Raw genomic sequence first — 27,609 nt, 5'->3', positions numbered from 1 at the left:
TCAGTGAACCCATTGTGTGTCTGCTCCCTAGGTTTATCTGCAGCGATTCAGGTGACGATCCCGGATCCCTGGCAGGTGGCCATCCTCTTCCAGCCGGTTGTCCTGAAGTGTCAGTTTGACACGTCTGCCACACAGCCCCCCACCATCGTTTGGAAATACAAGTCCTTCTGTCGAGACCGGATATTGGACGCGTTCAGTCCCAGCAGTACGACCAATCAGGTGAACGACCAACTGCAGCAGGCAGATCCCAACTACAATCCGTACGTCAACTGTCCCGACACGTCTCGCACTGTACGGATTGTGGCTTCCAAACAGGGAAAAGCAGTGACACTGGACAACTATTACCAGGGGCGCAAGATAACCATAGTGAACGGTAAGCAGCGCGGTAACGGCGGCCAATCGCACTGTGCAGGAGGGTGGGCACCTGTGGGCTTGACTGAAGGTTCAGCGTCTGTGTCCGAACCTGATCCACAAACCTTCACTGTGTAAACAGTTGGGTAAATTACTTCAAATGGACTTAAAATCCCGAGAGAAACAGCCGGTGACAGACGGCTGATGATGTCCCTCCTCCCAAAATAAGCAGAACGCACGAATACACGGCACGGTTTCATTCACTAATATGGAATACAGACATCAATCCAGCTTTTATCGCAGGATAATCACCTGTAAATACAAGATTGCTGCCAGTGCTTATTTAATATTGAATCTTAAGCTGATTGGGAGCGAGGGATTAGGGATCTGGGATTGGGTGAGAAACGGGGTGATTTCTGAAGCAGGGACAGATTCTCTCCTGTTCCTGCTCACTGTTACCACAACATTTCTCAACATTTCGCTGTTTAGAAACAGGCATTGGCTTGGAGCAAATTAAAACCTGATATCCTCAGACTTGTGTGTAACAGAGAGAGATCTCGTGCACCACTCACTAACGTGTGTAACACAGAGAGAGACCTCGTGCACCACTCACTAACGTGTGTAACACGGAGAGAGATCTCGTGCACCACTCACTAACGTGTGTAACACAGAGAGAGACCTCGTGCACCGCGCACTAACGTGTAATGCAGAGAGAGATCTCGTGCACCACTCACTAACGTGTGTAACACAGAGAGAGACCTCGTGCACCACTCACTAACGTGTGTAACACAGAGAGAGACCTCGTGCACCGCGCACTAACGTGTAATGCAGAGAGAGATCTCGTGCACCACTCACTAACGTGTAATGCAGAGAGAGATCTCGTGCACTGCTCACTAACGTGTGTAACACAGAGAGATCTTGTGCATTGCTCACTAACGTGTGTAACACAGATCTCTCGTGCACCGCTCACTAACGTGTGTAACACAGAGATCTCTTGTGCACCACTCATTAATGTGTGTAACAGAGAGATCTCGTGCACTACCCACTAACGTGTGTAACACAGGGAGAGATCTTGTGCACTGCTCACTAACGTGTGTTACACAGGGAGAGATCTTGTGCACTGCTCACTAACGTGTGTAACACAGAGAGAGATCTCGTGCACAGCGCACTAACATGTGTAATGCAGAGGGAGATCTCATGCACTGCTCACTAACGTGTAACACAGAGATCTCGTGCATTGCTCACTAACGTGTGTAACACAGATCTCTCGTGCACCTTTCACTAACGTGTGTAACACAGAGATCTCTTGTGCACTGCTCATTAACGTGTGTAACACAGAGAGATCTCGTGCACTACCCACTAACGTGTGTAACACAGGGAGAGATCTTGTGCACCGCTCATTAACGTGTGTTACACAGGGAGAGATCTTGTGCACCGCTCATTAACGTGTGTAACACAGAGATCTCGTGCACTGCTCACTAACGTGTGTTACACAGGGAGAGATCTTGTGCACTGCTCACTAACGTGTGTTACACAGGGAGAGATCTTGTGCACTGCTCACTAATGTGCGTTACACAGGGAGAGATCTTGTGCACCGCTCACTCTTAACCCCAGTGCACAATGTTATGTTACCAGTCTCTGTGTCGGGGAGCAGTCTTTCACTAACCCAGAGCCGGCCAGTTTGCCATGCCCAGGTTTGGGTCCTGTCTACACTGTAGCCCGGCTGTAATGGTGAATTGCAGTGATGACTGAGTGTAGCTGGGAGTGTAGAAAGAGGCAGTGAGGGGTGCGTTTCCTGACTTGTTTAATGAACACTTCTGTCTCGTTCAGACGCTGACCTCAGTATTGCGCAGACAGCTTGGGGAGACAGCGGTGTGTATTACTGGCACTGTCACTGCATTCCAGGACCTGTCGGGGAACAATGAGGGATACGTGGAACTGCTCGTCCTGGGTAAGTGGCATCAGCAAATAAGAATCTAGCAAGGGCAGGACACGCCAGTGATTGGACATCGCGCTGGTACCGTTTTGCATCTCATTGATGACGTTATTCATGATTTCTGGTCCACTGGCATTGATTTGGCAGCACCACTGAAAAACAAAAATCGTTTAAAACTCTTTCCTTTCCTGAAGGCACTGACTCTCACTGGGGTACGGGTTCCACACACACTGACTCTCACTGGGGTACGGGTTCCACACACACTGACTCTCACTGGGGTACGGGCTCCACACACACTGACACTCACTGGGGTACGGGTCCCACACACACTGACTCTCACTGGGGTACGGGCTCCACACACACTGACTCTCACTGGGGTACGGGTTCCACACACACTGACTCTCACTGGGGTACGGGTTCCACACACACTGACTCTCACTGGGGTACGGGTTCCACACACACTGACTCTCACTGGGGTACGGGTTCCACACACACTGACTCTCACTGGGGTACGGGTTCCACACACACTGACCCTCACTGAGGTACGGGTCCACACACACTGACTCTCACTGGGGTACGGGTTCCACACACACTGACTCTCACTGGGGTACGGGTTCCACACACACTGACTCTCACTGGGGTACAGGTCCCACACACACTGACTCTCACTGGGGTACGGGTTTCCACACACACTGACCCTCACTGGGGTACGGGTTCCACACACATTCACTCTCACTGGGGTACGGGTTCCACACACACTGACTCTCACTGGGGGTACGGGTTCCACACACACTGACTCTCACTGGGGTACGGGTCCCACACACACTGACTCTCACTGGGGTACGGGTTCAAAAAAACGGACTCACTGGGGTACAGGTTCCACACACACTGACTCTCACTGGGGTATGGGTTCCACACACACTGACTCTCACTGGGGTACGGGTTCCACACACACTGACTCTCACTGGGGTACGGGTTCCACACACACTGACTCTCACTGGGGTACGGGTTCCACACACACTGACTCTCACTGGGGTACGGGTTCCACACACACTGACTCTCACTGGGGTACGGGTTCCACGCGTTGAATCCTATTGGTGACCGATCACCGATTGAGGGTTTGTGTGTATATGGAGGGGGCGTGTATGTGAAGGGGGACGGGTGTGTGAGGGTTTGTGTGAAGGGGGACGGGTGTGTGAGGGTGTGTGTGAAGGGGGACGGGTGTGTGAGGGTGTGATCGGGGGATGGGTGTGTGAGGGTGTGTGTGAAGGAGGACGGGTGTGTGAGGGTGTGTGTGAAGGGGGACGGGTGTGTGAGGGTGTGTGTGAAGGGGGACGGGTGTGTGAGGGTGTGTGTGAAGGGGGGACGGGTGTGTGAGGGTGTGTGTGAAGGGGGGACGGGTGTGTGAGGGTGTGTGTGAAGGGGGACGGGTGTGTGAGGGTGTGTGTGAAGGGGGATGGGTGTGTGAGGGTGTGTGTGAAGGGGGACGGGTGTGTGAGGGTGTGTGTGAAGGGGGACGGGTGTGTGAGGGTGTGTGTGAAGGGGGACGGGTGTGTGAGGGTGTGTGTGAAGGGGGATGGGTGTGTGAGGGTGTGTGAAGGGGGATGGGTGTGCGAGGGTGTGTGAAGGGGGATGGGTGTGTGAAGGGGGACGGGTGTGCGAGGGTGTGTGTGAAGGGACGGGTGTGCGAGGGTGTGTGTGAAGGGACGGGTGTGTGAGGGTGTGTGTGAAGGGACGGGTGTGTGAGGGTGTGTGTGAAGGGGGATGGGTGTGTGAGGGTGTGTGAAGGGGGATGGGTGTGCGAGGGTGTGTGAAGGGGGATGGGTGTGTGAAGGGGGACGGGTGTGCGAGGGTGTGTGTGAAGGGACGGGTGTGCGAGGGTGTGTGTGAAGGGACGGGTGTGTGAGGGTGTGTGTGAAGGGGCGGGTGTGAGGGTGTGTGTGAAGGGGGACGGGTGTGTGTGAAGGGGGCGGGTGTGAGGGTGTGTGTGAAGGGGGGACGGGTGTGTGAGGGTGTGTGTGAAGGGGGACGGGTGTGTGAGGGTGTGTGTGAAGGGGGACGGGTGTGTGAGGGTGTGTGTGAAGGGGGACGGGTGTGTGAGGGTGTGTGTGAAGGGGGACGGGTGTGTGAGGGTGTGTGTGAAGGGACGGGTGTGTGAGGGTGTGTGTGAAGGGGGACGGGTGTGTGAGGGTGTGTGTGAAGGGGGACGGGTGTGTGAGGGTGTGTGTGAAGGGGGGATGGGTGTGTGAAGGTGTGTGTGAAGGGGGGACGGGTGTGTGAAGGTGTGTGTGAAGGGGGACGGGTGTGTGAGGGTGTGTGAAGGGGGACGGGTGTGTGAGGGTGTGTGTGAAGGGGGGACGGGTGTGTGAGGGTGTGTGTGAAGGGGGACGGGTGTGTGAGGGTGTGTGTGAAGGGGGGACGGGTGTGTGAGGGTGTGTGTGAAGGGGGACGGGTGTGTGAGGGTGTGTGTGAAGGGGGACGGGTGTGTGAGGGTGTGTGTGAAGGGGGGATGGGTGTGTGAAGGTGTGTGTGAAGGGGGACGGGTGTGTGAGGGTGTGTGAAGGGGGACGGGTGTGTGAAGGGGGGATGGGTGTGTGAGGGTGTGTGTGAAGGGGGGACGGGTGTGTGAGGGTGTGTGTGAAGGGGGATGGGTGTGTGAGGGTGTGTGTGAAGGGGGGACGGGTGTGCGAGGGTGTGTGTGAAGGGGGACGGGTGTGTGGGTGTGTGAAGGGGGACGGGTGTGTGAGGGTGTGTGTGAAGGAGGACGGGTATGTGAGGGTGTGTGTGCAGGGGGACGGGTGTGCGAGGGTTTGTGTGAAGGGGGACGGGTGTGTGAGGGTGTGTGTGAAGGGGGACGGGTGTGTGTGAAGGGGGCGGGTGTGAGGGTGTGTGTGAAGGGGGACGGGTGTGTGAGGGTGTGTGAAGGGGGACGGGTGTGTGAAGGGGGGATGGGTGTGTGAGGGTGTGTGTGAAGGGGGGACGGGTGTGTGAGGGTGTGTGTGAAGGGGGATGGGTGTGTGAGGGTGTGTGTGAAGGGGGGACGGGTGTGCGAGGGTGTGTGTGAAGGGGGACGGGTGTGTGGGTGTGTGAAGGGGGACGGGTGTGTGAGGGTGTGTGTGAAGGGGGACGGGTGTGTGAGGGTGTGTGTGAAGGAGGACGGGTATGTGAGGGTGTGTGTGCAGGGGGACGGGTGTGCGAGGGTTTGTGTGAAGGGGGACGGGTGTGTGAGGGTGTGTGTGAAGGGGGACGGGTGTGTGAGGGTGTGTGTGAAGGGGGACGGGTGTGCGAGGGTGTGTGTGAAGGGGGACGGGTGTGTGAGGGTGTGTGTGAAGGGGGACGGGTGTGTGAGGGTGTGTGTGAAGGGGGACGGGTGTGTGAGGGTGTGTGTGAAGGGGGGATGGGTGTGTGAGGGTGTGTGTGCAGGGGGACGGGTGTGTGAGGGTGTGTGTGAAGGGGGACGGGTGTGCGAGGGTGTGTGAAGGGGGACGGGTGTGTGAGGGTGTGTGTGAAGGGGGACGGGTGTGTGAGGGTGTGTGTGAAGGGGGACGGGTGTGTGAGGGTGTGTGTGAAGGGGGACGGGTGTGTGAGGGTGTGTGATCGGGGGACGGGTGTGTGAGGGTGTGTGTGAAGGGGGCGGGTGTGTGAGGGTGTGTGTGAAGGGGGGATGGGTGTGTGAGGGTGTGTGTGAAGGGGGACGGGTGTGTGAGGGTGTGTGTGAAGGGGGACGGGTGTGTGAGGGTGTGTGATCGGGGGACGGGTGTGTGAGGGTGTGTGTGAAGGGGGCGGGTGTGTGAGGGTGTGTGTGAAGGGGGACGGGTGTGTGAGGGTGTGTGTGAAGGGGGGACGGGTGTGTGAGGGTGTGTGTGAAGGGGGCGGGTGTGTGAGGGTGTGTGTGAAGGGGGACGGGTGTGTGAGGGTTTGTGTGAAGGGGGACGGGTGTGTGAGGGTGTGTGTGAAGGGGGACGGGTGTGTGAGGGTGTGTGATCGGGGGACGGGTGTGTGAGGGTGTGTGTGAAGGGGGGACGGGTGTGTGAGGGTGTGTGTGAAGGGGGCGGGTGTGTGAGGGTGTGTGTGAAGGGGGCGGGTGTGTGAGGGTGTGTGTGAAGGGGGACGGGTGTGTGAGGGTGTGTGTGAAGGGGGGACGGGTGTGTGAGGGTGTGTGTGAAGGGGGCGGGTGTGTGAGGGTGTGTGTGAAGGGGGCGGGTGTGTGAGGGTGTGTGTGAAGGGGGACGGGTGTGTGAGGGTGTGTGATCGGGGGACGGGTGTGTGTGTGTGTGTATGTGTGTGAAGAGGGACAAACCACTTGTGCAAACAACCTACTTGCTGCAGAGATGCCCCGTCACAGACACACCTGCCCTGTGGGTTGTGATGCCTGCCTGTCTAGGAGGGGAGGGGAGGGTGTAACACGGATACACTCAGTCCTCTGCCTTTCGATGGGGTTGCTGCCATCTGGAAGGGGCTCTTGGGCAAAAGGAAAATTTAGTCGGGCAACAACAACCTTGTATTTATATAAGAACATAAGAAATAGGAGCAGGAGTAGGCCAATCGGCCCCTCGAGCCTGCTCCACCATTCAATAAGATCATGGCTGATCTGATCCTAACCTCAAATCTTCTATCACTCTGCATCCACCCGAACCCATGTGATCTCCCGGGAGAGGCGAAAAACCAGATAAAGACCCAATGGCCAATTTGGGAGAAAAAAATCTGGGAAATTCCTCTCCGACCCATCTAGGCGATCGAAATTCTTCCAGGAGATCACTCTGTCCCTATATTTTCTGCAGTACTTACCTTCTGTAAAGGCGATCTCCACCCCAGCCAGGAACAGGAATAAAACCATCTCCTGAAATCTAACAGAATTAGAACACAGTAGGAGCAGAACCAGGCTACACGGCCCCTGGGCCCACTCCACTACCCACAGGGCCATGACCATTCCGAACCCAGACTCATGTCCAATTTCCTGCCCGCTCCCCGTAACCCTTAATTCCCTTTACTTCTAGGAAACTATCTATTTCTGTTTTAAATTTATTTAATGATGTAGCTTCCACAGCTTTCTGGGGCAGCAAATTCCACAAACCTACCACCCTCTGAGTGAAGAAGTTTCTCCTCATCTCAGTTTTGAAAGAGCAGCCCCTTATTCTAAGATTATGCCCCCTAGTTCTAGTTTCACCCATCATTGGGAACATCCTCACCGCATCCACCCGATCAAGCCCCTTCACAATCTTATATGTTTCAATAAGATCGCCTCTCATTCTTCTGAACTCCAATGAGTAGAGTCCCAATCTACTCAACCTCTCCTCATATGACCACCCCCTCATCCCCGGGATTAACCGAGTGAACCTTCTTTGTACTGACTCGAGAGCAAGTATGTCTTTTCTTAAGTATGGACACCAAAACTGTATGCAGTATTCCAGGTGCGGTCTCACCAATACCTTGTACAACTGCAGCAATACCTCCCTGTTTTTATATTCTATCCCCCTAGCAATAAAAGCCAACATTCCATTGGCCTTCTTAATCACTTGCTGCACCTGCATACTAACCTTTTGAGTTTCGTGCACCAGGACCCCCAGATCCCTTTGTACTACAGTACTTTCCAGTTTCTTGCCATTAAGATAATAACTTGCTCTATGATTTTTCCTGCCAAAGTGCATAACCTCACACTTTCCAGCATTGTATTCCATCTGCCAAATCTCTGCCCACTTACTTAGCCTGTCTATGTCCCTTTGCAGGTTTTTTATGTCCTCCTCACTCACTACTTTCCCTCCCATCTTAATATCATCTGCAAACTTTGATATGTTACACTCGGTCCCCTCCTCCAAATCATTAATATAGATTGTAAAGAGTTGGGGACCCAGCACTGACCCCTGTGGAACACCACTAGTTACTGGTTGCCAATCTGAGAACGAACCATTTATCCCAACTCCCTGCTTTCTGTTAGAGAGCCAATCCTCCACCCACGCCAGAATATTACCCCCAATCCCGTGATTTTTTATCTTGAGCAATAATCTTTTGTGTGGCACCTTGTCAAATGCCTTTTGGAAGTCTAAATACACTACGTCCACTGGTTCCCCTTTATCCACCCTGTATGTTACTTCCTCAAAAAACTCCAGCAAATTTGTTAAACATGACTTCCCCTTCATGAAACCATGCTGAGTTTGCCCTGTTAAATTATGTTTATCCAAATGTCCCGTTACTGTCTCCTTAATAATGGACTCTAACATTTTACCAACCACAGATGTTAGGCTAACAGGTCTATAGTTTCCAGCCTTCTGCCTACTGCCCTTTTTAAATAAGGGTGTTACATTAGCAGTTTTCCAGTCTGCCGGGACCTTTGCTGAGTCCAGTGAGTTTTGGAAAATTATTACCAATGCATCCACAATCCCTACCGCTACTTCCCTCAAGACCCTAGGATGCAAGCCATCAGGTCCAGGGGATTTATCCGCCTTGAGTCCCATTATTTTACCAAGTACCACTTCCTTAGTGATTTTAATTGTATTTAGTTCCTCCCCCCCTAGAGCCCCCTGTTTGTCCAGTGTTGGGATATTCTTAGTGTCCTCTACTGTAAAGACTGATACAAAATAATTGTTCAGTGTTTTTGCCATCTCCATGTTTCCCACCATTAATTTCCCGGTCTCATCCTCTAAGGGACCAACATTTACTTTAGCCACCCTTTTTCTTTTTATATAACTATAGAAACTTTTACTGTCTGTTTTTATATTTTTTGCTAATTTACTTTCATAATCTATCTTCCCTTTCTTAATCAATCTTTTTGTTATTTTTTGCTGTCTTTTAAAGACTTCCCAATCTTCCATCCTCCCACTAGATTTGGCTACCTTATATGCCCTTGTTTTTAGTCGGATACTATCCTTAATTACTTTACTTAGCCACGGATGGCTATCTTTTCTTTTACACCCTTTTTTCCTCAGTGGAATATATTTTTTTTGGAAGTTGTAAAATAACTCCTTAAATGTACACCACTGGTCATGTACCGTCTTACCCTTTAACCTATTTTCCCAGTCCACTCTAATTAATTCCGCTCTCATACCTTCATAGTCTCCTTTATTCAAGCTCAGCACGCTTGTTTGAGATCCAACCTTCTCACCCTCTAATTGAATATGGAATTCAACCATGTTATGGTCACTCATTCCAAGGGGATCCTTTACTAGGACATTTTTAATTAATCCCGTCTCATTACACAGGACCAGATCTAAGGTTGCTTGCCCCCTGGTCGGTTCAGTTACATACTGCTCAAGAAACCCATCCCTAATACACTCAATGAACTCTTCCTCAAGGCTGCTCTGCCCAATTTGATTTGTCCAGTTAATATGATAATTAAAATCCCCCATAATTATAGCTGTTCCCTTATTACAAGCCTCAACTATTTCCTGATTAATACTCCGTCCAACAGAGTTGCAACTGTTCGGAGGCCTATAGACTACACCCACTAGTGTTTTTTTCCCCTTATTATTCCTTACCTCCACCCAAACTGTTTCACTATCCTGCCCCTTTGACCCAATATCATTTCTCTGTATTATAGTGATTCCTTCCTTTATTAACATAGCCACCCCACCTCCTCTCCCTTCCTGCCTGTCCTTCCTGATTGTTAAATAACCTGGTATGTTTAATTCCCAGTCATGGTCACCCTGCAGCCATGTTTCTGTAATGGCCACAAGATCATACCCATATGTCATTATTTGTGCCGTTAACTCATTCATTTTGTTACGAATGCTACGTGCATTCAGATAAAGAACTTTCAAATATGTTTTGTAACACTTAGTTCCTGTTTTTTCCCTTTTTATTACTTTACTTTTTACTCCATACCTTCTGTCCCTTCCTGACACATTCTGTTTTTTAATTCCCCCACTGCTACCTAGGTCTATGACCTTCTCTGTTGTCATTTCTATTATTTGCTCTCTAGAAACCTCCCCCCCACTAATTAGTTTAAAGCCCTCTCTACAGCCCTAGTTATATGATTCGCCAGGACTCTAGTCCCAGCACTGGCCAAGTGGAGTCCGTCCCAACAGAACAGCTCCCTCCTGTCCCAGTACTGGTGCCAGTGTCCCAAGAAGCAAAACCCATTTCTCCCACACCAGTCTTTGAGCCACGCATTTAACTCTTTAATTTTATTTATCCTAGCCAAATTCGCTCGTGGCTCAGGTAATAACCCAGAGATTATTACCCTTGAGGTTCTGTTTTTTAATTTGACCCCTAGCTGCTCATACTCCTTTAACAGAACCGTCTTCCTTGTCCTATCTACGTCGTTTGTACCAACATGGACCACGACAACTGGATCCTCCCCCTCCCACTGCAAGTTTCTTTCCAGCCCAGAAGAGATGTCCTTAACCCTGGCACCAGGCAGGCCACACAGCCTTCGGGACTCCCGCTCTTGACTGCAGAGAACCCTATCTATCCCCCTAATGATACTATCCCCTACCACTACAACATTTCTTTTTACTCCCTCCACTTGAATGGCCCCCTGTACCACGGTGCTGTGGCCAGGTTGCTCATCCTCCCTGCAGTCCCCGCTCCCGCCCTCACAGGGAGTAAGAACCTCGATCCTGCTGGACAAGAGCAAGGGCTGCGTCTCCTTCAACACTACATCCTGGATCCCTGTACCTTCCTCACTCGTAGTCACACCGTCCTGTCCCTGACCACGGACTACATCTGCAGTAATTAACTTCATAGGTGTGACCATCTTCTGAAACATAGAGTCCAGGAACTTCTCCCCCTCCCTGATGTGTCGCAGTGTCTGAAGCTCGGTCTCAAGCTCCATAACATGGAACTTGAGTTCCTCTAGCAGCAAACACTTGTCGCAGATGTAATCACCTTGAGCCTCTATTCAATAGGACTTACCAACTTAAAGGTATGAAAGAGAAGAGAAGGAAGAAAACCAACCAACCAGCTGATCACCAACCTGCTCCTTGAATACTGTCTGTGGAGCCTGTTTGGTTGACTCGTCTCGCTGCTTTGCCTCCGCAGTGCTGTCTAAGCCTGGGAGTGGGGAACAAAACAGAGCAAAAAACACACCCTCACCTCCCACTTATCCGAACTCTCCCACTTAGCAAAACTCCAGCTGCACTCAATGCACAAAGCACTCCGTGCACTGCACTAGCCCCTCCCCTTTTATACCCAGATTCTACTTCCGGTTTAAACTGCCCAAGAGTTTAAAAAACCCTTAAAAAATTAAACTTACTTCAAATAATTGACTTCTTAACACACTAAAATTCACAAAATACACTTAAATGATTTTTCTCCCACTTAGCAAAACTCCAGCTGCACTCAATGCACAAAGCACTCCGTGCACTGCACTAGCCCCTCCCCTTTTATACCCAGATTCTACTTCCGGTTTAAACTGCCCAAGAGTTTAAAAAACCCTTAAAAAATTAAACTTACTTCAAATAATTGACTTCTTAACACACTAAAATTCACAAAATACACTTAAATGATTTTTCTCCCACTTAGCAAAACTCCAGCTGCACTCAATGCACAAAGCACTCCGTGCACTGCACTAGCCCCTCCCCTTTTATACCCAGATTCTACTTCCGGTTTAAACTGCCCAAGAGTTTAAAAAACCCTTAAAAAATTAAACTTACTTCAAATAATTGACTTCTTAACACACTAAAATTCACAAAATACACTTAAATGATTTTTCTCCCACTTAGCAAAACTCCAGCTGCACTCAATGCACAAAGCACTCCGTGCACTGCACTAGCCCCTCCCCTTTTATACCCAGATTCTACTTCCGGTTTAAACTGCCCAAGAGTTTAAAAAACCCTTAAAAAATTAAACTTACTTCAAATAATTGACTTCTTAACACACTAAAATTCACAAAATACACTTAAATGATTTTTCTCCCACTTAGCAAAACTCCAGCTGCACTCAATGCACAAAGCACTCCGTGCACTGCACTAGCCCCTCCCCTTTTATACCCAGATTCTACTTCCGGTTTAAACTGCCCAAGAGTTTAAAAAACCCTTAAAAAATTAAACTTACTTCAAATAATTGACTTCTTAACACACTAAAATTCACAAAATACACTTAAATGATTTTTCTCCCACTTAGCAAAACTCCAGCTGCACTCAATGCACAAAGCACTCCGTGCACTGCACTAGCCCCTCCCCTTTTATACCCAGATTCTACTTCCGGTTTAAACTGCCCAAGAGTTTAAAAAACCCTTAAAAAATTAAACTTACTTCAAATAATTGACTTCTTAACACACTAAAATTCACAAAATACACTTAAATGATTTTTCTCCCACTTAGCAAAACTCCAGCTGCACTCAATGCACAAAGCACTCCGTGCACTGCACTAGCCCCTCCCCTTTTATACCCAGATTCTACTTCCGGTTTAAACTGCCCAAGAGTTTAAAAAACCCTTAAAAAATTAAACTTACTTCAAATAATTGACTTCTTAACACACTAAAATTCACAAAATACACTTAAATGATTTTTCTCCCACTTAGCAAAACTCCAGCTGCACTCAATGCACAAAGCACTCCGTGCACTGCACTAGCCCCTCCCCTTTTATACCCAGATTCTACTTCCGGTTTAAACTGCCCAAGAGTTTAAAAAACCCTTAAAAAATTAAACTTACTTCAAATAATTGACTTCTTAACACACTAAAATTCACAAAATACACTTAAATGATTTTTCTCCCACTTAGCAAAACTCCAGCTGCACTCAATGCACAAAGCACTCCGTGCACTGCACTAGCCCCTCCCCTTTTATACCCAGATTCTACTTCCGGTTTAAACTGCCCAAGAGTTTAAAAAACCCTTAAAAAATTAAACTTACTTCAAATAATTGACTTCTTAACACACTAAAATTCACAAAATACACTTAAATGATTTTTCTCCCACTTAGCAAAACTCCAACAGCACTCAATGCACAAAGCATATGGCGCCTCTAATGTAGTAAAACGTCCCAGGGCCCTTCACAGGAGCGATTATCAAACAAAATTCGCCCCTGAGCCACATACGGAGATATTAGGACAGGCGACCACAAGCTCGGTCAAAGAGGTCAGTTTTAAGGAGCGTCTTAAAGGAGTTCGGGAGGCGGAGAGGTTTAGGGAGGGAATTCCAGAGCTCGGGGCCCAGGCTGCTGAAGGCACGGCCGCCAATGGTGGAGCGATGGAAATCGGGGGGATGCGCAAGACCCAGTGTTTGGTTAACTGTGTTGGGCCAGTTTCCGATCAGTAATTCAGTTGTCCTCTCTCTTTTGTTCTCCAGGTAGAACAGGAGGGACAGCTGAACTTTTGCCAGGTGTACAGATAGGGAGCATGCAAGGTACTGACCTCGACTCGGCTGTGCGAGTAGAACTAGGCCCTTAATGGGGTAACGATGAGTTGATGACTGCACAGCATTGGTGTGGGTAGGAGAGGGGAACATCCATTACACCAATGGCGTGGTGTATTCTGTAGATATATAATGTACGGTGTGGATATATTCTGTACGTATATAACATGGTACGCAAAGAATGGCTAAAAATGATGGGTATATTTTGTATGCTAATGTGTGTAGAGACTGTGTCTGTGACATGTTGCGTGCAATGACTCTCGCACGTTTGATAATGTAGCCTGCATGCAGTGTGTAATGTACATTTGGTGTGTATTCTGCATCTATTTAATAGTATTTTGGTGAGACTAGATGGAGTTTGGAATGGAATCCGATCACAGCGATGTATAAATGCCTGACACTGGGTTTAGGATCCTCTGTGTCTAATTCAGTGAAAGCTGTGCCGAGGAGATGTGGTCACGCTCTGCGGGGGTTAGAGGGTCATGGCTGCGCTCTGCGGGGGTTAGAGGGTCATGGCCTCGCGCTGCAGGGTCAGAGGGTCATGGCCTCGCGCTGCGGGGTCAGGGGCTCGCTCTGCGGGGTCAGAGGGTCATGGCCTCGCTCTGCGGGGGTCAGAGGGTCATGGCCTCGCGCTGCGGGGTCAGGGGCTCGCTCTGCGGGGTCAGAGGGTCATGGCCTCGCTCTGCGGGGGTTAGAGGGTCATGGCCTCGCGCCGCAGGGTCAGAGGGTCATGGCCTTGCTCTGCGGGGGTTAGAGGATCACTCTACGGGGTCAGAGGGTCATGGCCTCGCGCTGTGGGGGTCAAAGAGTCACGGCCTTGCTCTGCAGGGGTCAGAGGGTTGCGGCCTCACACTGCGGGGTCGCGGGCTGGCTCTGCGGGGCCAGAGGGTCGCGGGCTGGCTCTGCGGGGCCAGAGGGTCGCGGGCTGGCTCTGCGGGGCCAGAGGGTCGCGGGCTGGCTCTGCGGGGCCAGAGGGTCGCGGGCTGGCTCTGCGGGGCCAGAGGGTCGCGGGCTGGCTCTGCGGGGCCAGAGGGTCGCGGGCTGGCTCTGCGGGGCCAGAGGGTCGCGGGCTGGCTCTGCGGGGCCAGAGGGTCGCGGGCTGGCTCTGCGGGGCCAGAGGGTCGCGAGCTGGCTCTGCGGGGCCAGGGGGTCGCGGGCTGGCTCTGCGGGGCCAGGGGGTCGCGGGCTGGCTCTGCGGGGCCAGGGGGTCGCGGGCTGGCTCTGCGGGGCCAGGGGGTCGCGGGCTGGCTCTGCGGGGCCAGGGGGTCGCGGGCTGGCTCTGCGGGGCCAGGGGGTCGCGGGCTGGCTCTGCGGGGCCAGGGGGTCGCGGGCTGGCTCTGCGGGGCCAGGGGGTCGCGGGCTGGCTCTGCGGGGCCAGGGGGTCGCGGGCTGGCTCTGCGGGGCCAGGGGGTCGCGGGCTGGCTCTGCGGGGCCAGGGGGTCGCGGGCTGGCTCTGCGGGGCCAGGGGGTCGCGGGCTGGCTCTGCGGGCTCAGGGGGTCGCGGGCTGGCTCTGCGGGCTCAGGGGGTCGCGGGCTCGCTCTGCGGGCTCAGGGGGTCGCGGGCTCGCACTGCGGGGTCAGGGGGTCGCGGCCTCGCACTGCGGGGTCAGAGAGTTTTCCAGCCACTCCCCGGGGTCACGGTTTGGGACTCACTAACTCCACTGCCAGCAGCCCTGACGATGCTCTGCTCACTCACAGGCTGGACTCTGACCTCCAGCCGACTGCCCCCTGCATGTTATTGGGGCTGTTGACGGGTGAGTAACATTAGCCGGGTCCTCGTCTGACCTTTCGAGTGAGGGGACTGACCGGGATTACAGTGGTGGCTTTCTGTAGTGAGGGGCAGTGTGTCACGCTGAATATGCTATCTGGTTGGTGACCTTGCCCACTGTGCTCTCTGCCCCTAGATTGGCTCTTTGTGGTCCTGGTGGTGCTGGGTGCCTTGGTGCTGTTCATACTGATCGGCATTTGCTGGTGCCAGTGCTGTCCTCACACCTGCTGCTGTTACCTGCGATGTCCCTGCTGCCCAGAGAAATGCTGCTGTCCGTGGGCACGTGAGTATAACCTCTGACCTCCGCCAGTCTCTCTCTCTCTGACCGCTCTATAACCTCTGACCTCCGCCGGTCTCTCTCTCTCTGACCGCTCTATAACCACTGATCTTCGCCGGTCTCTGGTCTCTGTCTATCTGACCGCTCTATAATCTCTGACCTCCGCTGGTCTCTGTCTATCTGACTGCTCTATAACCTCTGACCTCCACCGGTCTCTGTCTATCTGACCGCTCTATAACCTCTGACCTCCGCCGGTCTCTGTCTATCAGACCGATCTATAACCTCTGACCTCCACCGGTCTCTCTCTATCTGACCGCTCTATAACCTCTGACCTCCACCGGTCTCTGTCTATCTGACCGCTCTACAATCTCTGACCTCCACCGGTCTCTCTCTATCTGACCGCTCTATAACCTCTGACCTCCGCCGGTCTCTGTCTATCTGACCGCTCTATAATCTCTGACCTCCATCGGTCTCTGTCTATCTGACCGCTCTATAAACTCTGACCTCTGCCGGTCTCTCTCTATCTGACCACTCTATAACCTCTGACCTCCACCGGTCTCTGTCTATCTGACTGCTCTATAACCTCTGACCTCCACCGGTCTCTGTCTATCTGACTGCTCTATAACCTCTGACCTCCGCCGGTCTCTCTCTATCTGACCGCTCTATAATCTCTGACCTCCGCCGGTCTCTCTCTATCTGACCGCTCTATAACCTCTGACCTCCTTCGGTCTCTCTCTCTTACTATCAGACCGCTCTATTAGCCAATGTGGATTATAGGCAGAGCACTTTGGCGAAAATTAAAGGCAAAGCTGGGGAGAGAGTTCCAGATTTCCAGTCCCCTTTGTGTGAAGAACTCTCTCCCCCAAAAGGCTGTTGAGGCTGGGGGTCAAGTGAAAATTTCAAGACTGAGATTGATAGATTTCTGTTGGGTAAGGGTATTCAGGGTTACAGAATCAAGGCGGGTAAATGAAGTTAAGGTACAGATGAACCGCGATCTCATTGAATGGTGGAGCAGGATTGAGGGGGCTGAATGGGCCTCCTCCTGTTCCTGTGTAACAGGCTCGAGGGGCTGAATGGGCCTCCTCCTGTTCCTGTGTAACAGGCTCGAGGGGCTGAATGGGCCTCCTCCTGTTCCTGTGTAACAGACTCGAGGGGCTGAATGGGCCTCCTCCTGTTCCTGTGTAACAGGCTCGAGGGGCTGAATGGGCCTCCTCCTGTTCCTGTGTAACAGACTCGAGGGGCTGAATGGGCCTCCTCCTGTTCCTGTGTAACAGACTCGAGGGGCTGAATGGGCCTCCTCCTGTTCCTGTGTAACAGACTCGAGGGCTGAATGGGCCTAATCCTGCTCCTGTGTAACAGGCTCGAGGGGCTGAATGGGCCTCCTCCTGTTCCTGTGTAACAGACTCGAGGGCTGAATGGGCCTAATCCTGTTCCTGTGTAACAGACTCGAGGGCTGAATGGGCCTAATCCTGCTCCTGTGTAACAGGCTCGAGGGGCTGAATGGGCCTCCTCCTGTTCCTGTGTAACAGGCTCGAGGGGCTGAATGGCCTCCTGTTACAGGTGGTAGAGAGAAAACGGGGAATTATAGACCGGTAAGCCTGACATCAGTAGTGGGGAAAATGCTAGAGTCCATTATAAAAGATGTAATAGAAGAGCACTGGGAAAACAGTGACAGGATCGGACAAAGTCAACATGGATTTACAAAAGGTAAATCGTGCTTGACTAATCTACTGGAATTTTTTGAGGATGTAACTGGTAGAATAGATAAGGGAGAACCAGTGGATGTGGGGTATTTGGACTTTCAGAAGGCTTTCGATAAGGTCCCGCATAAGAGATTAGCATGTCAAGTTAAGGCACATGGGATTGGGGGCAAGATACTGACTTGGATAGAGAACTGGTTGGCAGACAGGAAGCAAAGAGTTGGAATAAACGGCTCTTTTTCCGAGTGGCGGGCAGTGACTAGTGGGGTACCGCAGGGATCGGTCCTAGGACCCCAGCTATTCACAATATATATTAATGATCTAGACGAGGGAACTAGATGTAATATCTCCAAGTTTGCAGACGACACAAAGCTGGGTGGGCGTGTGTGCTGTGAGGCGGATGCCGAGAAACTCCAGTATGATTTGGACAGATTGGGTGATTGGGCAGAAGCATGGCAGATGCAGTATAATGTGGATAAATGCGAGGTTATCCACTTTGGTGGCAAAAACAGGAAGGCAGATTATTATCTGAACGGCAATAGATTGGGAGAAGGGGAAGTGCAACGAGACCTGGGTGTCCTTGTGCACCAGTCGCTGAAGGTAAGCATGCAGGTGTAGCAGGCGCTTAAGAAGGCAAATGGTATGTTGGCCTTCGTAGCGAGAGGGTTCGAGTACAGGAACAAGGATGTCTTGCGCAGTTGTACAGGGCCTTGGTGAGACCATGCCTTGAGTATTGTGTGCAGTTTTGGTCGCCTTATCTGAGGAAGGATGTTCTTGCCATGGCGGGAGTGCAGCGAAGATTAAACAGACTGATACCTGGGATGGCAGGAATGACGTATGAGGAGAGATTGGGTCGATTGGGCTTATACTCGCTGGAGTTTAGAACAATGAGAGGGGATCTCATTGAAACTTATAAAATTCTAACAGGACTAGACAGACTAGATGCAGGAAGGATGTTCCCGATGGCGGGGGAGTTCAGAACCAGGGGTCACAGTCTAAGGATAAGGGGTAAGCCATTTAGGACAGAGATGAGGAGGAATTTCTTCACCCAGAGAGTGGTGAACCGATGGAATTCTCTACCACAGAAGGCAGTTGAGGCCAACTCATTAAATATATTCAAGAAGGAGTTGGATATATTTCTTAAGACTAAAGGGATATGGGGAGAAGTCAGGTACGGGGTACTGAATTTGGATGATCAGCCATGATCTCATTGAATGGCGGAGCAGGCTTGAGGGGCCGAATGGCCTACTCCTGCTCCTATCTTCTATGTTCCTGTGTAACAGGCTCGAGGGGCTGAATGGGCCTGTTCCTGTGTAACAGGCTCGAGGGGCTGAATGGGTCTCCTCCTCTTCCTGTGTAACAGGCTCGAGGGACTGAATGGGCCTCCTCCTGTTCCTGTGTAACAGGCTCGAGGGGCTGAATGGGCCTCCTCCTGTTCCTGTGTAACAGGCTCGAGGGGCTGAATGGGCCTCCTCCTGTTCCTGTGTAACAGGCTCGAGGGGCTGAATGGGCCTCCTCCTGTTCCTGTGTAACAGGCTCGAGGGGCTGAATGGGCCTCCTCCTGTTCCTGTGTAACAGGCTCGAGGGGCTGAATGGGCCTGTTCCTGTGTAACAGGCTCGAGGGGCTGAATGGGTCTCCTCCTCTTCCTGTGTAACAGGCTCGAGGGGCTGAATGGGCCTCCTCCTGTTCCTGTGTAACAGGCTCGAGGGGCTGAATGGGCCTCCTGTTCCTACGTTCCTATATACAGGTAATTGCAAATCCTCCATCTCTTTATATCGCGTTGATTTACGCTCCTTCACTGTGTTTCCAGAATAATTTCCCGAGGGGTGGGGGGGGTGCGGACTGCTAATGTCCGGGCGCCCACTGCGAGTGTTTTAACCTGCTGTTTCTCTCCCAGTTTACCACGCAGGGAAAGCGGCCACGGCGGGAGTTCCCAGCATCTACGCCCCCAGCTCCTACGCGGCCAGCGCCTACTCCCACCCCAGTCAGCTGAAGATGCAGCCCCCTCTTCCGGTCATGGTCCCGATGACGCAGTTCAACGGAGGATACGGATCCGATTACGACGGAGCGAGTTCAGGTAATGGGAATGGAATCTCAGCCTGTGAACAGAGCCCGGGATCCGGTTTGGGATCCGCTGCTTCAGAGCTCAGGAAAACCTTGGTTCTCTGTGGGGGTGGGGCGGTGGTTTATTACACTCGATATGGAGGAGCTTTACGAGGGTGTGGCCAGGACTGGGGAATTTCAGCTATGAGGAAAGACTGGATAGACTGGAGTTGTTTTCTTTGGAACAGAGAAGGCTGAGGGGAGATTTAATTGAGGTGTATAAAATTATGAGGGGCCCGACCTTAGCAGAGAGGTCAGAGGGAGCAGAGATTGAAAGTCATTGGTCGAAGGTTGAGGAGAACGTTTATCTCCCAGAGGGAGGTGGGGGTCTGGAACTCGCTGCCTGAAAGGGTGGTAGAAAGAAAAAACAGAAAGACTTGCATTTATATAGCGCCTTTTCCTTCACGACGTCCAGACGTCTCAAAGCGCTTTACAGCCAATGAAGGAAGTACTGTTTTTGAAGTGTGGTCACTGTTGTAATGTAGGAAACACGGCAGCCAATTTACACACAGCAAGCTCCCACAAACAGCACTGTGAAAATGGCCCAGATCATCTGTTTTAGTGATGTTGGTTGAGGGATAAATATTGGCCCCAGGACACCGGGGAGAACTCCCCCTGCTCTTCTTCCAATAGTGGCCGCGGGATCTTTTATGTCCATCTGAGGGGGCAGACAGGGCCTCGGTTTAATGTCTCATCTGAAAGACGGCAACTCCGACAGTGCGGCTCTCCCTCAGTACTGACCCTCCGACAGTGCGGCTCTCCCTCAGTACTGACCCTCCGACAGTGCGGCGCTCCCTCAGTACTGCCCCTCCGACAGTGCGGCGCTCCCTCAGTACTGCCCCTCCGACAGTGCGGGACTGCCCCTCCGACAGTGCGGCGCTCCCTCAGTACTGCCCCTCCGAAAGTGCGGCGCTCCCTCAGTACTGCCCCTCTGACAGTGCGGCGCTCCCTCAGTACTGCCCCTCTGACAGTGCGGCGCTCCCTCAGTACTGCCCCTCTGACAGTGCGGCGCTCCCTCAGTACTGCCCCTCTGACAGTGCAGCGCTCCCTCAGTACTGCCCCTCCGACAGTGCGGCGCTCCCTCAGTACTGCCCCTCAGACAGTGTGGCGCTCCCTCAGTACTGCCCCTCCGACAGTGCGGCGCTCCCTCAGTACTGCCCCTCAGACAGTGTGGCGCTCCCTCAGTACTGCCCCTCCGACAGTGTGGCGCTCCCTCAGTACTGCCCCTCCGACAGTGCGGCGCTCCCTCAGTACTGCCCCTCCGACAGTGCGGCGCTCCCTCAGTACTGCCCCTCCGACAGTGCGGCGCTCCCTCAGTACTGCACTGGGAGTGTCAGCCTAGATTTATGTGCTCAAGTCCCTGGAGTGGGACTTGAACCCACAACCTTCTGGGCTCAGAGGCGAGGGTGCTGCCCACTGAGCCACAGCTGACAGCCTCATCACATTTAATAAGTACTTGGATATGTACTTGAAGTGCCGGAACCTACAGGGCTCTGGACCAAGAGCTGGAAAGTGGGACTAGGCTGGATAGCTCATCTGTTACCCTCAGTACCGGCGGTTATTACCTCTACGTGCCCCTTGTCCTTCCTATATCAGCCGTTCGCTGATCTACAGAGCAGCCGCAGGAACCAGTTCCCCTCGATCAGGGCCACGGCTGTGCTCTAACCTGGCTGTGGGACATGTCTGTCCCAGGGCCAGGACTGGTACCCCTCTGTACCACCAGACTGAAGGGTGTGCCTGCGGCGGTTCAGAGTTTGTGTACCTGCAGCCTGTAATCAGCCAGCTCACTGGCAGTTGGTGTGGGGAGTTAGTGTGGGCATCAGATTAACATCACGCCTGCGATTAGTCAGTGAGTTCTGTGGGTGTGAGCAGGTTTTAACTCGATCTTCCAGTGATTGCTGGTTTGTTAATAACTGCCCTGTTCTCAGGGGAAAGGTTCGATATAAAAGCTCCTGAGAGATTCCAGCCAGCAGTAACTGGGCTGATATTAACCGGGGTCTCAGTGCTCACCAGCGGCCACTCTGAAACCCGCCTATCCTTCTCCTGTTGGTGAAAGGATAGGCGGGTTTGAGCTGTAACTCGATCCGGAGAGTGCTGTCTGGTAAATATAACCACACTGTGGAAAAAACACTCCCTGCCAGACCGACCCAGACTGTGCAGCTGAAGCTTAAAGAGAGCCTGACTGACCGAGGCCGAGGGCATGGAGAGGGGGCACGGACTGTAACCGGGCACCAGGAGGGGTCATGGACTGTAACCCTGCACCGGGAGGGGTCACGGACTTGAACCGGGCACCAGGAGAGGTCACGGACTGTAACTGGGCACGGAGAGGGGTCCTGGACTGTAACCCTGCACTGGGAGGGTTCACGGACTGTAACCGGGCACCGGGTGGGGTCACGGACTGTAACCCTTCACCGGGAGGGGGTCACGGACTGTAGCCCTGCACCGGGAGAGGTCACGGACTGTAACCCTGCACCGGGAGGGGTCACAGACTTGAACCGGGCACCAGGAGGGGTCACGGACTGTAACTGGGCACGGAGAGGGGTCATGGACTGTAACCGGGCACCGGGAGGGTTCACGGACTGTAACCCTGCACCGGGAGTGGTCACGGACTGTAACCCTGCACCGGGAGGGGTCACGGACTGTAACCCTGCACCGGGAGTGGTCACGGACTGAAACCCTGCACCGACAGGGGTCACGGACTGTAACCCTGCACCGACAGGGGTCACGGACTGTAACCCTGCAGCGGGAGGGGTCACGGACTGTAACCATGCACCGGGAGGGGTCACGGACTGTAACCGGGCACCGGGAGGGGTCACGGACTGTAACCCTGCACCGGGAGGGGTCACGGACTGTAACCGGGCACCGGGAGGGGTCACGGACTGTAACCCTTCACCGGGACGGGTCACGGACTGTAACCGGGCACCGGGAGGGGACACGGACTGTAACCGGGCACCGGGAGGGGTCACGGGCTGTATCCCTGCACCAACAGGGGTCACGGACTGTAACCCTGCACCGGGAGGGGTCACGGACTGTAACCGGGCACCGGGAGGGGTCACGGGCTGTAAACCTGCACCGGGAGGGGTCACGGATTGTAACCCGGCACCGGGAGGGGCCACGGACTGTAACCGGGCACCGGGAGGGGTCACGGACTGTAACCGGGCACCGGGAGGGGTCACGGGCTGTAACCCTGCACCGGGAGGGGTCACGGACTGTAACCGGGCACCGGGAGGGGTCACGAACTGTAACCCTTCACCGGGAGGGGTCACGGACTGTAACCCTGCCCCGTAGGGGTCACGGACTGTAACCGGGCACCGGGAGGGGTCACGGACTGTAACCCTGCACCGGGAGGGGTCACGGACTGTAACCCTGCACCGGGAGGGGTCACGGACTGTAACCCTGCACCGACAGGGGTCACGGACTGTAACCCTGCACCGACAGGGGTCACGGACTGTAACCCTGCACCGACAGGGGTCACGGACTGAAACCCTGCAGCGGGAGGGGTCACGGACTGTAGCCATGCACCGGGAGGGGTCACGGACTGTAACCGGGCACCGGGAGGGGTCACGGACTGTAACCCTGCACCGGGAGGGGTCACGGACTGTAACCGGGCACCGGGAGGGGTCACGGACTGTAACCATGCACCGGGAGGGGTCACGGACTGTAACCGGGCACCGGGAGGGGTCACGGACTGTAACCCTGCACCGGGAGGGGTCACGGACTGTAACCCTGCACCGGGAGAGGTCACGGACTGTAACCGGGCACCGGGAGGGGTCACGGACTGTAACCCTTCACCGGGACGGGTCACGGACTGTAACCCTGCACCAGGAGGGGTCACGGACTGTAACCGGGCACCGGGATGGGTCACGGACTGTAACCCTGCACCGGGAGGGGTCACGGACTGTAACCCTTCACCGGGAGGGGTCACGGACTGTAACCCTTCACCGGGAGGGGTCACGGACTGTAACCCTTCACCGGGAGGGGTCACGGACTGTAACCCTGCACCGGGAGGGGTCACGGACTGTAACCCTGCACCGGGAGGGGTCACGGACTGTAACCCTTCACCGGGAGGGGTCACGGACTGTAACCCTGCACCGGGAGGGGTCACGGACTGTAACCCTGCACCGACAGGGGTCACGGACTGTAACCCGGCACCGGGAGGGGCCTCGGACTGTAACCGGGCACCGGGAGGGGTCACGGGCTGTAAACCTGCACCGGGAGGGGTCACGGATTGTAACCCGGCACCGGGAGGGGCCACGGACTGTAACCGGGCACCGGGAGGGGTCACGGACTGTAACCGGGCACCGGGAGGGGTCACGGGCTGTAACCCTGCACCGGGAGGGGTCACGGACTGTAACCGGGCACCGGGAGGGGTCACGAACTGTAACCCTTCACCGGGAGGGGTCACGGACTGTAACCCTGCCCCGTAGGGGTCACGGACTGTAACCGGGCACCGGGAGGGGTCACGGACTGTAACCCTGCACCGGGAGGGGTCACGGACTGTAACCCTGCACCGACAGGGGTCACGGACTGTAACCCTGCACCGACAGGGGTCACGGACTGTAACCCTGCACCGACAGGGGTCACGGACTGAAACCCTGCAGCGGGAGGGGTCACGGACTGTAACCATGCACCGGGAGGGGTCACGGACTGTAACCGGGCACCGGGAGGGGTCACGGACTGTAACCCTGCACCGGGAGGGGTCACGGACTGTAACCGGGCACCGGGAGGGGTCACGGACTGTAACCATGCACCGGGAGGGGTCACGGACTGTAACCGGGCACCGGGAGGGGTCACGGACTGTAACCCTGCACCGGGAGGGGTCACGGACTGTAACCCTGCACCGGGAGAGGTCACGGACTGTAACCGGGCACCGGGAGGGGTCACGGACTGTAACCCTTCACCGGGACGGGTCACGGACTGTAACCCTGCACCAGGAGGGGTCACGGACTGTAACCGGGCACCGGGATGGGTCACGGACTGTAACCCTGCACCGGGAGGGGTCACGGACTGTAACCCTTCACCGGGAGGGGTCACGGACTGTAACCCTTCACCGGGAGGGGTCACGGACTGTAACCCTGCACCGGGAGGGGTCACGGACTGTAACCCTGCACCGGGAGGGGTCACGGACTGTAACCCTTCACCGGGAGGGGTCACGGACTGTAACCCTGCACCGGGAGGGGTCACGGACTGTAACCCTGCACCGACAGGGGTCACGGACTGTAACCCGGCACCGGGAGGGGCCACGGACTGTAACCGGGCACCGGGAGGGGTCACGGACTGTAACCCTGCACCGACAGGGGTCACGGACTGTAACCCTGCACCGGGAGGGGACACGGACTGTAACCGGGCACCGGGAGGGGTCACGGACTGTAACCCTGCACCGACAGGGGTCACGGACTGTAACCCGGCACCGGGAGGGGCCACGGACTGTAACCGGGCACCGGGAGGGGCCACGGACTGTAACCGGGCACCGGGAGGGGTCACGGGCTGTAACCCTGCACCAACAGGGGTCACGGACTGTAACCCTGCACCGGGAGGGGTCACGGACTGTAACCGGGCACCGGGAGGGGTCACGGGCTGTAAACCTGCACCGGGAGGGGTCACGGACTGTAACCCGGCACCGGGAGGGGCCACGGACTGTAACCGGGCACCGGGAGGGGTCACGGACTGTAACCGGGCACCGGGAGGGGTCACGGGCTGTAACCCTGCACCGGGAGGGGTCACGGACTGTAACCGGGCACCGGGATGGGTCACGAACTGTAACCCTTCACCGGGAGGGGTCACGGACTGTAACCCTGCCCCGTAGGGGTCACGGACTGTAACCGGGCACCGGGAGGGGTCACGGACTGTAACCCTGCACCGGGAGGGGTCACGGACTGTAACCCTGCACCGACAGGGGTCACGGACTGTAACCCTGCACCGACAGGGGTCACGGACTGTAACCCTGCACCGACAGGGGTCACGGACTGTAACCCTGCAGCGGGAGGGGTCACGGACTGTAACCATGCACCGGGAGGGGTCACGGACTGTAACTGGGCACCGGGAGGGGTCACGGACTGTAACCCTGCACCGGGAGGGGTCACGGACTGTAACCGGGCACCGGGAGGGGTCACGGACTGTAACCATGCACCGGGAGGGGTCACGGACTGTAACCGGGCACCGGGAGGGGTCACGGACTGTAACCCTGCACCGGGAGGGGTCACGGACTGTAACCCTGCACCGGGAGAGGTCACGGACTGTAACCGGGCACCGGGAGGGGTCACGGACTGTAACCCTTCACCGGGACGGGTCACGGACTGTAACCCTGCACCAGGAGGGGTCACGGACTGTAACCGGGCACCGGGATGGGTCACGGACTGTAACCCTGCACCGGGAGGGGTCACGGACTGTAACCCTTCACCGGGAGGGGTCACGGACTGTAACCCTTCACCGGGAGGGGTCACGGACTGTAACCCTGCACCGGGAGGGGTCACGGACTGTAACCCTTCACCGGGAGGGGTCACGGACTGTAACCCTTCACCGGGAGGGGTCACGGACTGTAACCCTGCACCGGGAGGGGTCACGGACTGTAACCCTGCACCGGGAGGGGTCACGGACTTGAACCCTGCACCGGGAGGGGTCACGGACTGTAACCCTGCACCAACAGTGGTCACGGACTGTAACCCTGCACCGGGAGGGGTCACGGGCTGTAAACCTGCACCGGGAGGGGTCACGGGCTGTAACCCTTCACCGGGAGGGGTCACGGACTGTAACCCTGCACCGGGAGGGGTCACGGACTGTAACCGGGCACCGGGAGGGGTCACGGACTGTAACCCTGCACCGGGAGGGGTCACGGACTGTAGCCCTGCACCGACAGGGATCACGGACTGTAACCCTGCACCGACAGGGGTCACGGACTGTAACCCTGCACCGACAGGGTCACGGACTGTAACCCTGCACCGGGAGGGGTCACGGACTGTAACCGGGCACCGGGAGGGGTCACGGACTGTAACCATGCACCGGGAGGGGTCACGGACTGTAACCGGGCACCGGGAGGGGTCACGGACTGTAACCCTGCAGCGGGAGGGGTCACGGACTGTAACCCTGCAGCGGGAGGGGTCACGGACTGTAACCGGGCAACGGGAGGGGTCACGGACTGTAACCCTGCACCGACAGGGGTCACGGACTGTAACCCTGCACCAGGAGGGGTCACGGACTGTAACCCTGCACCGGGAGGGTTCACGGACTGTAACCCTTCACCGGGAGGGGTCACGGACTGTAACCCTGCACCAGGAGGGGTCACGGACTGTAACCCTGCACCAACAGGGGTCACGGACTGTAACCCTGCACTGGGAGGGGTCACAGACTGTAACCGGGCACCGGGAGGGGTCACGGACTGTAACCAGGCACGGGGAGGGGTCACGGACTGTAACCGGGCACGGGGAGGGGTCGCTAACTGTAACCGAGCAAGTGTTGGAAGTTGGGCAGAGATGTAGTGAGAGGTAGACAACTTGAATGGGGGCGGAATGGGTTGGGAGGGGGGGGGCGGGGGGAGGTTTACCCCTTGGGCAGGGCCTGGTGCTGGGGGCAGGAGGCAGGGGGCTGGGGCAGAGCCTGGTCCTGAGGCAGAGGCAGGGGGCTGGGGCTGGGGGCAGAGCCTGGTCCTGAGGCAGAGGCAGGGCCTTGGGGCAGGGGGTTGGGGACAGGGCCTGGTCCAGAGGCAGGGCCTGGGGGCTGGGGACAGGGCCTGGTCCTGAGGCAGAGGCAGGGCCTTGGGGCAGGTGGTTGGGGACAGGGCCTGGTCCTGAGGCTGGGGCAGGGCCCTGGCACTGGGGGCTGGGACAGATCCTGGGATGTCGGTTGCCGAGGCCGGATGTTACTGTTGAAGCCTGTTGCTGGCTGTTGTGTTTTATGCTGACTGATTTCTCTTGTTTTTAACTCTTTATTTTCCAGTTGGAAACCACAGTCGTGTTCCTCTGCTCCACGAACAGGACACTGCAAACTCCGGTGAGTGTGAGTTAGTGTCGGTGTTCACACTTAGCTCTGAGTTAGTGTCAGTGTTCACACTTAGCTCTGAGTTAGTGTCAGTGTTCACACTGAGCTCTGAGTTAGTGTCGGTGTTCACACTTAGCTCTGAGTTGGTGTCGGTGTTCACACTTAGCTCTGAGTTGGTGTCAGTGTTCACACTGAGTTGTGAGAGTTAG

The 27,609-nt window shown here is 55.1% G+C and overlaps 1 protein-coding gene across 1 annotated transcript; it reads left to right on the top strand.

Moving 5' to 3' along the window:
* Positions 1-27,609, top strand: LOC147110179 (lipolysis-stimulated lipoprotein receptor-like; the record flags this gene model as incomplete). The annotated part of the gene is given in 7 exon segments (XM_086002486.1): positions 1-373; positions 2,182-2,237; positions 2,239-2,302; positions 13,512-13,568; positions 15,482-15,628; positions 19,221-19,400; positions 27,359-27,609. Coding segments are annotated over 7 exon segments (1,128 nt in total), but the record flags the coding sequence as incomplete, so codon positions are not given.

This window comes from Somniosus microcephalus, chromosome 12 (genome assembly GCF_052327205.1).
Source record: "Somniosus microcephalus isolate GS21.2 chromosome 12, FLI_Smic_1.0, whole genome shotgun sequence".
NCBI lineage: Eukaryota > Metazoa > Chordata > Chondrichthyes > Squaliformes > Somniosidae > Somniosus > Somniosus microcephalus.
Note: the sequence above shows the minus strand (reverse complement) of the source record. Positions and strands in the feature narration are given on the sequence as shown.